Source organism: Tursiops truncatus, chromosome 2 (assembly GCF_011762595.2).
Source record: "Tursiops truncatus isolate mTurTru1 chromosome 2, mTurTru1.mat.Y, whole genome shotgun sequence".
Taxonomy (NCBI): domain Eukaryota; kingdom Metazoa; phylum Chordata; class Mammalia; order Artiodactyla; family Delphinidae; genus Tursiops; species Tursiops truncatus.
The window spans coordinates 41,907,498-41,924,185 of NC_047035.1; the positions used below are offsets into that span (position 1 = coordinate 41,907,498).

At 40.2% G+C, this 16,688-nt stretch overlaps 1 protein-coding gene across 4 annotated transcripts in view; it reads right to left on the reverse strand.

The window, feature by feature from the left end:
- Positions 1-315: 315 nt before the first annotated feature.
- The window catches only part of DAAM1 (dishevelled associated activator of morphogenesis 1), a 179,184-nt gene continuing 162,811 nt past the window's right edge, over positions 316-16,688 (reverse strand). For all 4 annotated transcript variants that reach the window (XM_019923333.3, XM_019923340.3, XM_073800420.1 and 1 more), the window contains 3 exons: positions 7,087-7,218; positions 4,017-4,187; positions 316-3,023 (listed from right to left, as the gene is read on the reverse strand). In XM_019923333.3, the coding sequence (XP_019778892.1) occupies positions 2,814-3,023; positions 4,017-4,187; positions 7,087-7,218 (513 nt within the window). In that variant the 3' untranslated portion in view covers positions 316-2,813. The remainder of the gene's footprint in view (positions 3,024-4,016; positions 4,188-7,086; positions 7,219-16,688) is intronic.

A 16,688-nucleotide genomic window follows, 5' to 3' on the forward strand; every position in this document is an offset into this window, starting at 1 on the left:
GATTGTAGAGATTAGAGACCCTTTTCTATATCCCCAGTTGAATAATTTCACCAGTAGCTCCACCATGAAACTGTTCAACACATAGAGTTATACCAAAAACATGTTACAGAAGGAGGTAGTATATGGTAGTCTGTGGACATCCTGAACACTGCCATAGCAGAAAACTATACTTCTCTAGGCCCAGTATGTACAGGTTTAAAAAATGTATCATTTCTAATTTAGTAAACAACTTGAAATATTTCAATTTAATGGTGGAAAGTACAAAGAAGTTTGATAATGCTGTTTTAATAACTCATAGAGAGCATATACATAACACCTAATGAATTCATCTCTTTATTGCATGTTGCTATTTAAAAAAAATTTACAGTCTCATAACACAACATTTTTTCTTGGTACTATAACAACAGTCTCGCGCCTAAAGACTAAGTGGTTCCAACTACTAAGCTAATAAGATACAAGACATACAATTAAGTTTACAAATTATAATGCTTTTTCTTTTTGGCATTAATTTAAAAAAACAAACAAACAGAAAACTTTTAAAATACACACCCAAGAGAGGAAAAAGTGGCTACTTACACCAGCACCAATCTAAAAAGTAGGGTTTTTTTTTTTTCAACAATGGCACATGGAATTACCTGCACACAGCTTTCTGGGAAAGAAACGAAAAATGGAAATGGCAAAGAAGGCCTACCAGGATGGCCATATCAAAATGAGGATGATGAAAAAGGGCGAGAGGAACATGCTACACAAACTTGCTCCTTTATGTGACTCTCCCTCCACTTGTCCATTCCTTAAACTGTAAAACAAAGCCATTTTCAAAAGACAGTTCCAAACTTGAGCCAGATCAAATTTCTCCTGCTCTAAATAGAAAAGAATATATATAGAGGCACTTTAGTTAAGGAACAGACATAGCACATCCCACTCCTTCTCACCTCCAAGCTTTTTTGAGCAAAGTCTCGTCTGCACCTTTAATGTGGTGTACTTGCAGACCTTGGTACATAGGAGCTGGGGGAGCGTGACGTCTGCTGTGTATTTGTGACTGTTTTATTTGCTAGAGTCATCCATATAATGTGTAGAAAGTTGCTAAGTTTGCAGTGAGGGGGAAAAAAACGTAAAACCACGGCTCTTGCCAACTCTTAGAGCGCTATTTCACAGCTTTCATGTAGCGCAGAGACCTTGCCATCTGCGCTAGGCATTATAGTTTATACAAATTATTTTTAAATAGCACGATTCCTGTACAGCGCACGCATCGGTATTCTGTTTGCCCCTTAACTGTCCCCATTAGAGCATAAGCTCCTTGGGGGCAGGGGCTCTGTCTTGCTTACCACTGTAGCCCTACTATGCCTGGCACATAGTAGGTGTTTCAATAAATATTCGTTAATTGACTGAAAAACTCAATTTAGTGAGTAAATAATGTTCTAGTGCAATAGGACAAACTACTCTCTCCACAGGAAACCCAACCACAACAGGATCAATGGAAAGAAAACAGAGAACCTTAGCTCCCCTCCCCCACTACTAATAAATAAAGCAAAGCAAAAAAAAAAAAGTAACAGTCCTCTTTATATATCATATAATTTAAGGATATTAAGAGTTGGTAGGTTAATGGTAAGCATCTATATTTTATTTTCTAATGTTCATTGTTTTTATTCATTTCTCCCTGAGAGCTTTATCTTTTGGACTGAAATTTTACAGGTAGCGTTACTGACACACAACTTAAAATGACAACATATAAACAGCAAATCACATCAAACATACTTAGAGATAAATAGCTCTTGGCATCTCTGTTGGTGGTGTTGACATTTTGTGCATTCACTAAATGTCCTTTAGTCCAGACCTATATTTACAGAAGATGCAGCTTGTCCTACAAAACAGAAAATACCAAAAAAAAAAAAAAAAAAAAAATGCACCCCATAAAATTTTTTTTAAAATAATTTTTATCCTTTCAGAGAATTCCTCCTTGTAAGTCTTGGGTGGGAAATTTTATTTTTAGAGTTTATAGGTCTATATTGTAAGGAAAACAAGCACATTATGGTAATTTTGTTCTTTAACAAGAGCATGGATTGCATTTAGATAGTGTTCTTTCCAAAAGCAATGTAAAGAAATCATCAAGAGTGCTTGGCAGAGAACTCGATGAAATTAGGGGGGAAAAATTGATGTCCAAGTTTTAAACATATAAAAGAACTCTGATTGACATTCTACATAATTCAGATTTTGTGCCAGATGTTCTCAATAAACATTTACAGACTGCATCCCCACATCAATGTCAGAAATTCTAAGCTGGTCCTATCAACTACTGATGCGATGCACCAGCATCATACTGTCAACTATCAAAAACCATTTTAAATCTATATTTTTCCAACACCAGTTTCACCAGTGAAAATAATTTCAAAGTATATCAAGCTTGGAAACCGTAAAATATTTCTCAAGCTTTATTTTTTTTCTTTTTACTCTAGGGAATGTCTCTGTATCTCTTTGAGGAGATAGTATTGTGCTTCTGAACAGTCATGGTGTTCAGGGGAAGAAGATGAGCCACACTCAATATGAATGCATATACACAAACGGGTTCTGAGCACATACATAAACATAGATTTTTTTTTTTAACCAAACATATAGGTCTCCAGACAACTCTCAGATTTCTATATACATTTCTTCATATATACACACACATACATGTACATACACACACATTCACGCATTCACTCGCAGATGAAAGGAGAAATTGCCACTGTTTGGATTGCAAGGCAGTGTAATGAAAAGTTCTAGTCACTTCAAAGGGCCGCTAATGAGCTTTCTAAAAAAGTATTCAAGGGAAATTAGAAATTAAGTTTTGTGACCGGTCTCTCCCGGCTGCTGTCCGTCATCTGGTTGGTAATGCGCTTGCGATTCCGTTTCAGTTTAGAAAGGTCTTTGTCAAACACTTCTCCTGAGCGCAAAGCGGAAACCAGGTCATCAAACTCTCCGCCTTCTTCACTGTTCTCTTTTGCTTTCCTCATTTTCCGTTCCCTTTCGCGTTGTTCCTTGAGCTGCAAATGGAAAGTGACCTCTTAGAGAAGTGTCAAAATAATATTGTGTTTTGTATTGAGTGGAGATGAATTCTGTGGAACATGATGGTGCTTCAGTCCACTGAGCCACATTTGTTGATAGCTGCCAGCCCCCTTGGATGTCATGAGAGAGGATGACTGGGACATGAGGGCTCATCAGAGAAGCAAGGAACAATGAAAAAACTGCCCACCACTTTGTGATTAGACTCTTGCCGTCTAGAATCTGGGTAAACCCCATGATATTCTAGTTAAAAAGAGAGCAATTAAGGCTACTCATATTTCTATGATGGAATAAGAAAGTTATCACTATTAAATAGACCCCAAATATTGGTTTCTTTGATGGTATAGAGACACTAAAGCAAATGCTCATTAGGCCACGTTCCTGACATCAAAGGCTAAGCCTGTATCTACTGTGGATGCCTGGAACCTTCTATGCAAGAGTTACTATTATTAAGAGTCAAATAATACACACACATTATAGAAAATTTAGATATCCTTAAAGAATTAAGGATAATTTTTCCCCTTTTGTTTATCAAGAGATAACCATTGTTATCTAAGCTTTCTCACATCATTAAATATTCTTTAAAGACATGACTTTTAAGGACTGTGTAAACAGTCCACTATGTAGCTATTACATCATTTAGAACTAATGCCCAGTCAGTAAACGTGTAGGTTGTTCCAGGTTAAGGCTTATCATAAAGACTGCTGCTCTCTTTGTGCACATGTATGATTACTTCTTTAGACTGATTTCTAAGAAGTGGAACTCCAGATCAAAGGAAGGGGATATATATTTTTAGGCTTTGGATATAGACAGCCACATTGCCCAAGAGAAACTTTCTACCAATTGAAACTCCCAGCAGCCTTCTAGATAGGACATTGATGCCCTCCTTCTTGCCAGCATGGCAGAGCGCTTCCTAAAAACCAAGGAGATGCAGCAACAGAACTTTCTGGGGGTGGAACTGGCCACCCACTTACCTGAGCCTCCATTCGAGCTCGGCGCTCTTCTTCCTCCTTCTTCTTTCTCATGTTTTCATTCTCTTGTTTGGCTTCTGACACAGCCTGAAGAAACTGATCAAAAATGCCAAAGAACTCATCTGGCTGTATTTTGCCAGCCTCTTCCCCAAAGTGTTTCACTGCTTTAGTAAACTGGAAAAAAGAAGGTTTTAAGAAGTTCAGTCTTCCAAGAGAACGCCGTGATCACATAAATATCAATCTCTCTCAAGGGGCTAAAGGTCAAATTGAGTCAAATATAACTCGCTGGATTTATCCCTGGCTGCTGAACATGTCTATCAATCGCTTCTAAAGGAAAAAATGTAATACTCCACGACTTGTGAAACCATTTATCCCTGTCCACCTCATTTCAGCTTAACATCTATGATTACATCCTGTGACTCTTTATTAACTAAACAGTAGTAAAAACAAGAAAGCAGAATATCACAGGGCAGAGCACTCAGGATATAAAACTAAGAGCGAACTCAGCAGGGGTAAGGAAACTTGTACTTTTAACTTTTCTTTGAAGTAGTTTAGTATCATTTATTGGTGCCATGTAGTTAGTATCAGAAGCAAATAGGATACAGTGTTTCTTAGCTGCTTTTACTAATCGTAAATAATATTGGTATTACTGTACTTCCTGGGCCTCAATTAGAAAACACTCACTGATTATGGAATCATTAAGGCAACTCAAAATTCATAACTGAGAATACAATTTTATTCTAAATCCTTTGTTTTAGAACCCCTTTCAAGGCAAATCTTTTAAAAACAGATAAAATGCAAAATATTAAGGGCGAATTTTTAAAAATTAAATTAAAAAATATATAGGCTAACAAAATAGCACAGCCAGTCTTTTTAGTTTTAACATTTCTGTTTTTAGTTCTTCTGGTTGTTATCTTCACAACTCGAGATAGTATGCTTTCAAGTGTCTTAGCATTATTATGACCATCCAAATACTGTTCAGTGCCAGTCAAGTTGTTTTTTAGAACTATATCTCCTTCTGTAAGGATCTAATGCTATTACATCTAAACTACAACGGACAGTGTTTCTAACTTCAAGGTCAAACAAATTCTCACTCCCTATGCCTAATCAACTACTTCAAAATTTCCAGATCTTTCATTTTCTTCACAGTTTGAAACTCTTAGGTTGGGGAGGCCTGCATAAATACTTCATGGTCTAATTGCTTTTATTTTTCTTGCACTACTTGTCTTTAGTATATTGTTAAGTTTTCCTGACATTCTGGTGATCCTATCTCTGTAAAGGAAATATTTTCAACATTTATTCTTAAATAAGACAATTTTCAATTGTTTTATATTTCATATCTTTAAATTTATAATAATGCTTTTTTACCATTTTTCTCTTCATCGAGGCGTTCTCAACCTTTTACTTATTTGGAAATATTTTATTAGAAACTAAGCTCTTAAGGGAAAAATACGACATTCTTCATACAACCACATGCAGCGCTTCAGTTGCTGCATGGTTTTATAAGCTAATTTCTAAAAGTTCTGGTATGAACAAAACAGCAACAGATAGACTACAATGGAGTTTCTAAAACATTGAAGTTCAGGCACGTCAAAGCCATCCTGAATGATCTTTTTATCTAGGAATTCTAGTGATGATGAAGTCATGTATATTTTAGTCTTAGAAATCTGAACAAAACTAGTCCCAGACAAAAGTTCCCACACTAAAATTGAAAAAAAAAAAAAAAAAAGTAGAGTGTGTATAAATCAAAAATTAACTATTCAGTTGATTCTTAGAAAAATGTTTGAGCCCGTGATGAGGTAGGTACTGTATTGCCTAGATTGAGGTGGGGGCCATCACAGGGGAGGCTGCTGACATCAGTTCACTGATTTCAATCAGGGGTACCAGGGGCTGGACCTCTAACAACAGTCGTTCAAACATATCTTGTCTTGCATTTATTTACTAACATTGGAGGTGGGGTTTCAATGTTGAGATTAGCTAGTGTGTCTTAACATAGTCTACTTCTGAACTTTAATGAGTATGTGTGTACACTTACATATACAATCATCCATATCTACAACTGAACAGGGGACCACAGAAAAATGAGATTCATTACTCAAGTTTCAAAGGAAAGATTCAAGTTAAAGCAAAAGAGTGTTGTCACAACTGAGAGATGGGCAGTGTGGAGGAACTCAGTAGGGTGGATAGGAGCTTAATGACATTTGTTAACAATGAGAAGGGGACAAGAGAATGTGCACATGTATATGAATGTGTATAAATTTTAGAAGCGGAAATAACCAGAGAGAGACAGAGACAGAGAGATGGGGCCAGGGGGATTTTAAGGTGTTGGATATTTGCCAATGAAAACTCTTCCCTTACAGGAAAACAAGATTTTGTAATAGCAAAATCCATTTTTTAAAGAAGTCTTATTAAAAATATGCCTTTTGGGGTTCCCTGGTAGTGCAGGGGTTGGGAGTCCGCCTGCCGATGCAGGGGACACGGGTTCGTGCCCTGGTCTGGGAAGATCCCACATGCCGCAGAGCGGCTGGGCCCCGTGAGCCATGGCCACTGAGCCTGTGCGTCCGGAGCCTGTGCTCTGCAACGGGAGAGGCCACAACAGTGAGAGGCCCGTGTACCGCAAAAAAAAAAAAAAAAAAAAAGTCTTTTGCAATGAGGCTCTGAATTAAAGTGCCTATCATTTAGTAAGTTCTTCTAGACATTTAAAGAGGGAATATCCTGCCCTCCTAAGTCTCTATCTCAGGTGAGCATCTTACAAGTTTCTGAAGCACAAGGCCTCAGTCATACCTTGATGTCACATTTCATCCTGCCCTTGGTTTTCATAATCCACTCTTTTCTGTTTCCCAGAGATAATTATAATAACAATCAAGGGAAAAACTATCAAAATATTTAAAACTGTCAAAGTATTTACTTGTTTTACACCATTCAGATACTTCAAGGTCTTACTAACCTAAAGGCCAGTTAGATAGAAAGCATGTTTTTCAACTGATCACAGCCCTAGAAATGAAAGTATACTTATAATATCTGAAAGTACCAGCTCTGTCAAGAAACACTCAGTGCGCAAGGGGAAATTTACCAGGTCTTTAGCTTCTGCTAGAAGATCTTCAACGTCAGAGAAGCTGAAACTGGCTACCGTGATGAACTGGCTGACAACAGACACAAACTTATCTCCAGGCCGTGAGGGCTGAGACTTCTGATATTCCAGCTCCTTAAACACAGGAAATGGATAATGTCAATGTAGGCTTCAAACACAGATACCCCTTTGTCTCATTTTCCTTATGCCTCAAATTTAATAAGTCAGAATGGCAAACCCATCAAAACTAGTGTAAAACATTTTATGATCGTCCAGTTCCCCCTGCCCTTCCACCAACCCTGACAGAGCCAAGCCCATGTGCCCACACACAGTTGCAAAATGCAATTTAACCAGTCATCTGAGTACTTTATTGGTGTGATTTTGTATACTGGCTTTAGAATGTAAGGAGATTAGCATTTGGATAAAATTAACAGAAGTTAAACAAATAATGGAGAGCAAATTGGATTCAAAAGGTGTGTGACTGAAAGCAAGAGAATTTGCTTGTTGATATTCTGTGCTCAGAGCTCTGGTACTTTTTATTTTTTCCTTCTCTCCATCTCTTCCAAGTCTACTTATTTCCTGAACTGTGATATCTAGGTCAGCAGAATTTCAACTGCAGCGTTTGGCACCATAACGCCGTTTTTCTTCTCATCCATACCATTTGGATTTTGTGAGCAGACAGGTAGGAGTATTCGTGTCTCATTAATCATCCGTATTCTCCATTACCAAGGTGATGAACACAGATTATTCAAATCAATTTCAATAATAAGTTCAACCATTGCCAGATGCATTTTCTTATTTCATCCCACAAAACCTCTATAAGTGAGGCATTATTATCCTAATCGTACAGACACATAAATTGAGGTTCAGAGGGAGTAAATTCTTTGCTCAAAGTCAAGTGGCTGATAAGTGATAGAATCAAAATTTGAACTCACGTCTGCCTGACTCCAGGGTCTCAGTGACAACTATTCTGTGTACCTACTGACCTAATCTGGATCTCTGTTTTCTTCCATACCTGCTTTGGCAGAGATTCTAACAAGCAGGACAGTAGAGGTCACAGGCTAGCGGTTCTGATTCAGTTCTACCACTGATTTGGTACTTATCCATGGCAAGTAGCCTGGGCCTTAGTTTCTTCACTCATAAAAGGAGGGCAGGAAGCTTCAAGATGGCGGAAGAGTAAGACGCAGAGGTCACCTTCCTCCCCACAAATACATCAGAAATACATCTACACGTGGAACAGCTCCTATAGAACACCTACTGAACACTGGCAGAAGACCTAAGACCTCCCGAAAGGCAAGAAATTCCCCACGTACTGGGGTAGGGCAAAAGAAAATAGAGAGACAAAAGAATAGGGACAGGACCTGCACCAGTGGGAGGGAGCTGTGAAGGAGGAAAGGTTTCACACACTAGGAAGCCCCTTCTCAGGTGGAGACTGCGGGTGGCAGAGGGGGGGAGGCTTCGGGACCACGGAGGAGAGCGCAGCAACAGGGGTGGGGAGGGCACAGTGGAGAGATTCCCGCACACAGGATCGGTGCCGACTGGCAGTCACCAGCCCGAGAGGCTTGTCTGCTCACCTGCCGGGGCGGGCAGGGGCTGGGAGCTGAAGCTCGGGCTTCAGAGGTCGGATCCCAGGGAGAGGACTGGGGTTGGCGGCGTGAACACAGCCTGAAGGGGGCTAGTGCACCACGGCTAGCCGGGAGGGAGTCCGGGAAAATGTCTGGAGCTGCCAAAGAGGCGAGAGACATTTTCTTGCCTCTTTGTTTCCTGGTGCGTGAAGAAGGGATTAAGAGCGCTGCTTAAAGGAGCTCCAGAGACAAGCACGAGCTGCGGCTATCAGCACGGACCCCAGAGACGGGCATGAGACGCTCAGGCTGCTGCTGCAGCCACCAAGAAGCCTGTGTGCAAGCACAGGTCACTCTCCACACCTCCCCTCCCAGGAGCCTGTACAGCCCGCCACTGCCAGGGTCCAGTGATCCAGGGACAACTTCCCCGGGAGAACGCACGGCACACCTCAGGCTGGTGCAAAGTCACGCTGGCCTCTGCTGCCGCAGGCTCGCCTCGCACTCTGTACCCCTCCCTCCCCGCCAGCCTGAGTGAGCCAGAGCCCCTGAATCAGCTGCTCCTTTAACCACGTCCTGTCTGAGCAAAGAACAGATGCCCCCAGGCGACCTACACGCAGAGGCAGGGCCAAATCCAAAGCTGAACCCTGGGAGCTGTGTGAACAAAGAAGAGAAAGGGAAATGTCTCCCAGCAGCCTCAGGAACAGCAGATTAAATCTCCACAATCAACTTGATGTACCCTGCATCTGTGGAATACCTGAATAAGAAAACGAATCATCCCAAATTGAAGAGGTGGACTTTGGGAGCAAAAGATATATATATATTTTCCCTTTTTCTCTTTTTGTGTGTTCTGTCTGTCTTTTTTTTTAACGTTTTAAAATTTATTTCTTAATAATTATTTTTTATTTTAATAACTTTATCTCCTTCCTTCCCTCCTTCCCCTTCCTTCCATTCTTCCTTCCTTCCCTTTTTCTCACTTTTATTCTGAGCCATGTGGATGAAAGTCTTGTGGTGCTCCATCCAGGAGTCAGTGCTGTGCCTCTAAGGTGGGAGAGCCAACGTCAGGACACTGGTCCACAAGAGATCTCCCAGCTCCATGTAATATCAAATGGCGAAAATCTCCCAGAGATCTCCATCTCAATGCCAAGACCCAGCTACACTCAACGACCAGCAAGCTACAGTGCTGGACACCCTATGCCAAACAACCAGAAAGAAAGGAACACAACGCCATCCATTAGCAGAGAGGCTGCCTAAAATCATAATAAGGCCACAGACACCCCAAAACACACCACCAGACGTGGACGTGCCCACCAGAGAGACAAGATCAAGCCCCACCCACCAGAACACAGGCACTAGTCCGCTCCACCAGGAAGCCTACACAACCCACTGAATCAACCTTAGCCACTGGGGACAGACACCAAAAACAACGGGAGCTATGAACCTGCAGCCTGCGAAAAGGAGACCCCAAACACAGTAAGTTAAGCAAAATGAGAAGACAGAGAAACACGCAGCAGATGAAGGAGCAAGATAAAAACCCACCAGACCAAACAAATGAAGAGGAAATAGGCAGTCTACCTGAAAAAGAATTCAGAGTATGATAGTAAAGATGATCCCAAATCTTGGAAATAGAATGGAGAAAATACAAGAAACGTTTAACAAGTACCTAGAAGAACTAAAGAGAAAACAAACAATGATAAACAACACAATAAGTGAAATTAAAAATTCTCTAGAAGGAATCAATAGCAGAATAACTGAGGCAAAAGAATGGATAAGTCACCTGGAAGATAAAATAGTGGAAATAAACACTGCACAGCAGAATAAACAAAAAAGAACAAAAAGAATTGAGGACAGTCTCAGAAACCTCTGGGACAACATTAAAGGCACCAACACTCGAATTATAGGGGTCCCAGAAGAAGAAGAGAAAAAGAAACGGACTGAGAAAATATTTGAAAAGATTATAGTTCAAAACTTCCCTAATATGGGAAAGGAAATAGTTAAGCCCAGGAAGCACAGAGAATCCCATACAGGATAAATCCAAGGAGAAACACGCCAAGCCACATATTAATCAAACTATCAAAAATTAAATACAAAGAAAATATATCAAAAGCAGCAAGGGAAAAACAAATAACACACAAGGGAATCCCCATAAGGTTAACATCTGATCTTTCAACAGAAACTCTGCAAGCCAGAAGGGAGTGGCAGGACATATTGAAAGTGTTGAAGGAGAAAAACCTGCAACCAAGATTACTCTACCCAGCAAGGATCTCATTCAGATTTGATGGAGAAATTAAAACCTTTAAAGACAAGCAAAAGCTGAGAGAGTTCAGCACCACCAAACCAGCTCTACAACAACTGCTAAAGGAAATTCTCTAGGCAAGAAACACAAAAGAAGGAAAAGACCTACAATAACGAACCCAAAACAATTAAGAAAATGGGAATGGGAACATACACATCGATAATTACCTTAAATGTAAATGGATTAAATGCTCCAACCAAAAGACATAGACTGGCTGAATGGATACAAAAACAAGACGTGTATAAATGCTGTCTACAAGAGACCCACTTCAGACCTAGGGACACATACAGACTGAAAGTGAGGGGATGGAAAAAGATATTCCATGCAAATGGAAATCAAAAGAAAGCTGGAGTAGCATTCTCATATAGGACAAAATAGACTTTAAAATAAAGACTCTTACAAGAGACAAAGAAGGACACTACATAATGATCAAGGGATCAATCCAAGAAGAAGATATAACAACAGTAAATATTTATGCACCCAACATAGGAGCACCTCAATACCTAAAGCAAATACTAACAGCCATAAAAGGGGAAATCGACAATAACACAATCATAATAGGGGACTTTATGGACAGATCATCCAAAATGAAAATAAATAAGGAAACACAAGCTTTAAATGATACATTAAACAAGATGGACTTAATTGATATTTTTAGGACATTCCATCCAAAAACAACCGAATACACATTTTTCTCAAGTCCTCATGGAACATTCTCCAGGATAGATCATAACTTGGGTCACAAACCAAGCCTTGGTAAGTTTAAGAAAATTGAAATCATATCAAGTATCTATTCCAACCACAATGCAATGAGACTAGCAATCGATTAGAGGAAAAAATCTGTAAAACATACAAGCAGATGGAGGCTAAACAATACACTACCTAATAACCAAGAGATCACTGAAGAAATCAAAGAGGAAATCAAAAAATACCTAGAAACAAATGACAATGAAAACACGATGACCCAAAATCTATGGGATGCAGCAAAAGCAGTTCTAAGAGGGAAGTTTATAGCAATACCATCCTACCTTAAGAAACAAGAAACATCTCAAATAAACAACCTAAACTTACACCTAAAGCAATTAGAGAAGGAAGAAGAAAAGAACACCGAAGTTAGCAGGATGAAAGAAATCATAAAAATCAGATCAGAAATAAATGAAATAGAAATAAAAGAAATCATAGCAAAGATCAATAAAACTAAAAGCTGGTTCTTTGAGAAGATAAACAAAATTGATAAACCATTAGCCAGACTCATCAGGAAAAAAAGGGAGAAGACTCAAATCAATGGAATTAGAAATGAAAAAGGAGAAGTAACAACTGACATTGCAGAAATATAAAGGATCATGAGAGATTACCACAAGCAACTCTATGCCAATAAAATGGACAACCTGGAAGAAATGGACAAATTCTTAGAAAAGCACAACCTTCCGAGACTGGACCAGGAAGAAATAGATAATATGAACAGACCAATCACAAGCACTGAAATTACAACTGTGATTAAATGTCTTCCAACAAACAAAAGCCCAGGACCAGATGGCTTCAGAGGTGAATACTATCAAACATTTAGAGAGGAGCTAACACCTATCCTCCTCAAACTCTTCAAAATATAGCAGAGGGAGGAACACTCCCAAACCCATTCTACGAGGCCACCATCACCGGGATACCAAAACCAGACAAAAATGCCACAAAAAAGAAAACTACAGGCCAATATCACTGATGAACATAGATGCAAAAATCCTCAACAAAATACTAGCAAACAGAATCCAACAGCACAGTAAAAGGATCGTACACCGTGATCAAGTGGGGTTTATCCCAGGAATGCAAGGATTCTTCAATATATGCAAAACAATCAATGTGATACACCATATTAACAAATTGAAGAATAAAAACCATATGATCATCTCCATCGATTCAGAGAAAGCTTTCGACAAAATTCAACACCCATTTATGATAAAAAACCCTGCAGAAAGTAGGCATAGAGGGAACTTTCTTCAACATAATAAAGGGCATATATGACAAACCCACAGCCAACATCATCCTCAATGGTGAAAAACTGAAAGCATTTCCACTAAGATCAGGAACAAGACAAGGTTGCCCACTCTCACCACTATTAGTTTTAGCCACAGCAATCAGAGAAGAAAAGGAAATAAAAGGAATCCAAATCGGAAAAGAAGAAGTAAAGCTGTGACTGTTTGCAGATGACATGATACTATACATAGAGAATCCTAAAGATGCTACCAGAAAACTACTAGAGCTCATCAATGAATTTGGTAGAGTAGCAGGATACAAAATTAATGCACAGAAATCTCTAGCATTCCTATACACTAATGATGAAAAATCTGAAAGTGAAATTAAGAAAACACTCCCATTTACCATTGCAACAAAAAGAATAAAATATCTAGGAATAAAGCTACCTAAGGAGACAAAAGACCTGTATGCAGCAAATTATAAGACACTGATGAAAGAAATTAAAGAGGATACAAATAGATGGAGAGATATACCATGTTCTTGGATTGGAAGAATCAACATTGTGAAAATGATTCTACTATCCAAAGCAATCTACAGATTCAATGCAATCCCTATCAAACTACCACTGGCATTTCTCACAGAACTAGAACAAAAAATTGCACAATTTGTATGGAAACACAAAAGACCCCGAATAGCCAAAGCAATCTTGAGAATGAAAAATGGAGCTGGAGGAATCAGGCACCCCGACTTCAGACTATACTACAAAGCTACAGTAATGAAGACAGTATGGTACTGGCACAAAAACAGAAATATAGATAAATGGAACAGGATAGAAAGCCCAGAGATAAACCCACACACATATGGTCACCTTATCTTTGATAAAGGAGGCAGGAATGTACAGTGGAGAAAGGACAGCCTCTTCAATAAGTGGTGCTGGGAAATCTGGCCAGGTACATGTAAAAGTATGAAATTAGATCACTCCCTAACACCATAAACAAAAATAAACTCAAAATGGATTAAAGACCTAAATGTAAGGCCAGAAACTATCAAACTCTCAGAGGAAAACATAGGCAGAACACTCTATGACATAAATCGCAGCAAGATCCTTTTTGATCCACCTCCTAGGGAAATGGAAACAAAAACAAAAATAAACAAATGGGACCTCATGAAACTTAAAAGCTTTTGCACAGCAAAGGAAACCATCAGCAAGATGAAAAGACAACCCTCAGAATGGGAGAAAATATTTGCAAATGACGCAACTGACAAAGGATCAATCTCCAAAATTTACAAGCAGCTCATGCAGCTCAATATCAAAAAAACAACCCAATCCAAAAATGGGCAGAAGACCTAAATAGATATTTCTCCAAAGAAGATATACAGATTGCCAGCAAACACGTGAAAGCATGCTCAACATCATTAATCATTAGAGAAATGCCAATCAAAACTACAATGAGATATCATCTCACACCGGGCAGAATGGCCATCATCAAAAAATCTACAAACAATAAATGCTGGTGAGGGTGTGGAGAAAAGGCAACACTCTTGCACTCTTGGTGGGAATGTAAATTGATACAGCCACTATGGAGAACAGTATGGAGGTTCCTTAAAAAACTAAAAATAGAATGACCAATTCAAAAAGAGTCATGTACTGAAATGTTCATTGAAGCTCTGTTTACAATAGCCAGGACATGGAAGCAACCTAAGTGTCCATGAACAGATGAATGGATAAAGAAGATGTGGCACATATATACAATGGAATAATCCTCAGCTATAAAAAGCAACGAAATTTCGTTGCTGAGACAGACCTAGAGTCTGTCATACAGAGTGAAGTAAGTCAGAAAGAGAAAAACAAATACCGTGTGCTAACGCATATATATGGAATCTAAGGAAAAAAAAAAGTCATGAAGAGCCTAGGGGCAAGACGGGGGGAATAAAGACACAGACTTACTAGAGAACGGACTTAAGGATATGGGGAGGGGGAAGGGTAAGGTGTGACAAAGTGAGAGAGTGGCATGGACATATATACACTACCAAACATAAAATCGATAGCTAGTGGGAAGCTGCCGCATAGCACAGGGTGATCAGCTCGGTGCTTTGTGACCACCTAGAGGGGTGGCATAGGGAGGGTGGGAGGGAGGGAGATGCAAGAGGGAAGGGATATGGGAACATTTGTATATGTATAACTGATTCACTTTTTTATAAAGCAGAAACTAACACACCATTGTAAAGCAATTATACTCCAATAAAGATGTTTAAAAATAAATAAAGGAGGGTAATATACACATCATCATGGGAATCAAATGCAAGAAAAGAAGCGGAAACCCTTATAAATCATGAAATTTGCTCTGATTAAAAGAAATTGCCACAATCCTAGTTCTTTGACCTGGAAAGGGAGTGTATGTATGTGTGTGAGGTGCAGAGATGTGAAAGCAATTTTAAAGTGTTTCAGGAATGTATAATTCCATAAGAATTCTGTCTTTGATACCTTCAAGCAATGTAATCAATTTGTGAAAAGAACAACTGGGACACATGAATGTTTCGACGAATTAAAGTCTGCCTCCCAATATTTCCTTCCTCTTAACATTTAAGCTGCCAGAGGAAGGGGGAGGCCTCTGTAGCCCCTTTTCTGTGAAGAGTGTGTTACATTGTACATGACCCAGGGGCTAGAGAGATTTCAGCAAAACAACATTTAATAACCCCCCCAAACACATAACTTCCTTGGGACCCCTCTCTCAAGCCTTGCTCTGAACTAGCTCAGATGCAGGGGTCAGAGCCTCCATTGTCAGGCTTTAGGACTGTCAGTCACTGCCATGCTAGTCTCAAGAAAGCTTTCCACTGGGAGGAAATGGCCACAGAGTGAAGACTGTAACACAAGCCTTGTCTCAAACTGCCCTTATCCAGTTTGGCCTCTGAAAGCCGAGGACCGTCCTCCACGCGCACTCACAGTCTCTCAGCCCACAGGGGCTGGAAAAAAGAGTATCTACTGCTCTTTTTAAACAGCGACACACCCCTACCCCCTACCCCAAAATAAGGAAAAAAAGAAAACCTTACATGCTCCTTAATTTATTAAAAATAGAAAAGGTTAGACACCGTGACTCTAGTTTTTATTAGAGCTGTTTCTTTAATGAAGTCAACTACTTTCTATGGCACAGTTTTATGATTATAAGGAGGAGGTGGGACCTCCCTGGCGGCGCAGTGGTTAAGAATCCACCTGCCAATACAGGGGACACGGGTTCGAGCCCTGGTCCGGGAAGATCCCACATGTCGTGGAGCAGCTAAGCCCACGAGCCACAACCACTGAAGTCCGCGTGCCGCAACCACTGAAGCCCGGGTGCCGCAACTACTGAAGCCCACGCACTTAGAGCCCATGCTCCGCAACGAGAAGCCACCGCACTGAGAAGCCTGCGCGCCTCAACTACAGAAAGCCGGCAAGCGGCAACGAAGACCCAATGCAGACAAAATAAAAAATAGATAAATTTATTTTTAAAAGAGGAGGGTCCTCCTGGCGTTACTAATAAATGATCTGTGGGGCACCTTCCCGAGCTGCCTGCAGACCAGCCTCCTTCACCAAGTGCCAGGCCAGAGCTCTGCTCTCCCGAGCGAGGCTTCTCACCTTGACCCGCCCCCGCGCTGTCAGGAGCCCTCGTGCGGTACCCACGGGGCATTGCGCCCTCACAGTCTGGGTTAGTTCCACCGGCTCCACTGCCTCCGGCACCCTGACCTGCTTTCCTTCCATGGAGCCCGGGCCCAGGTCATCTCGTATAGCTGAGACAGCCTCCCTC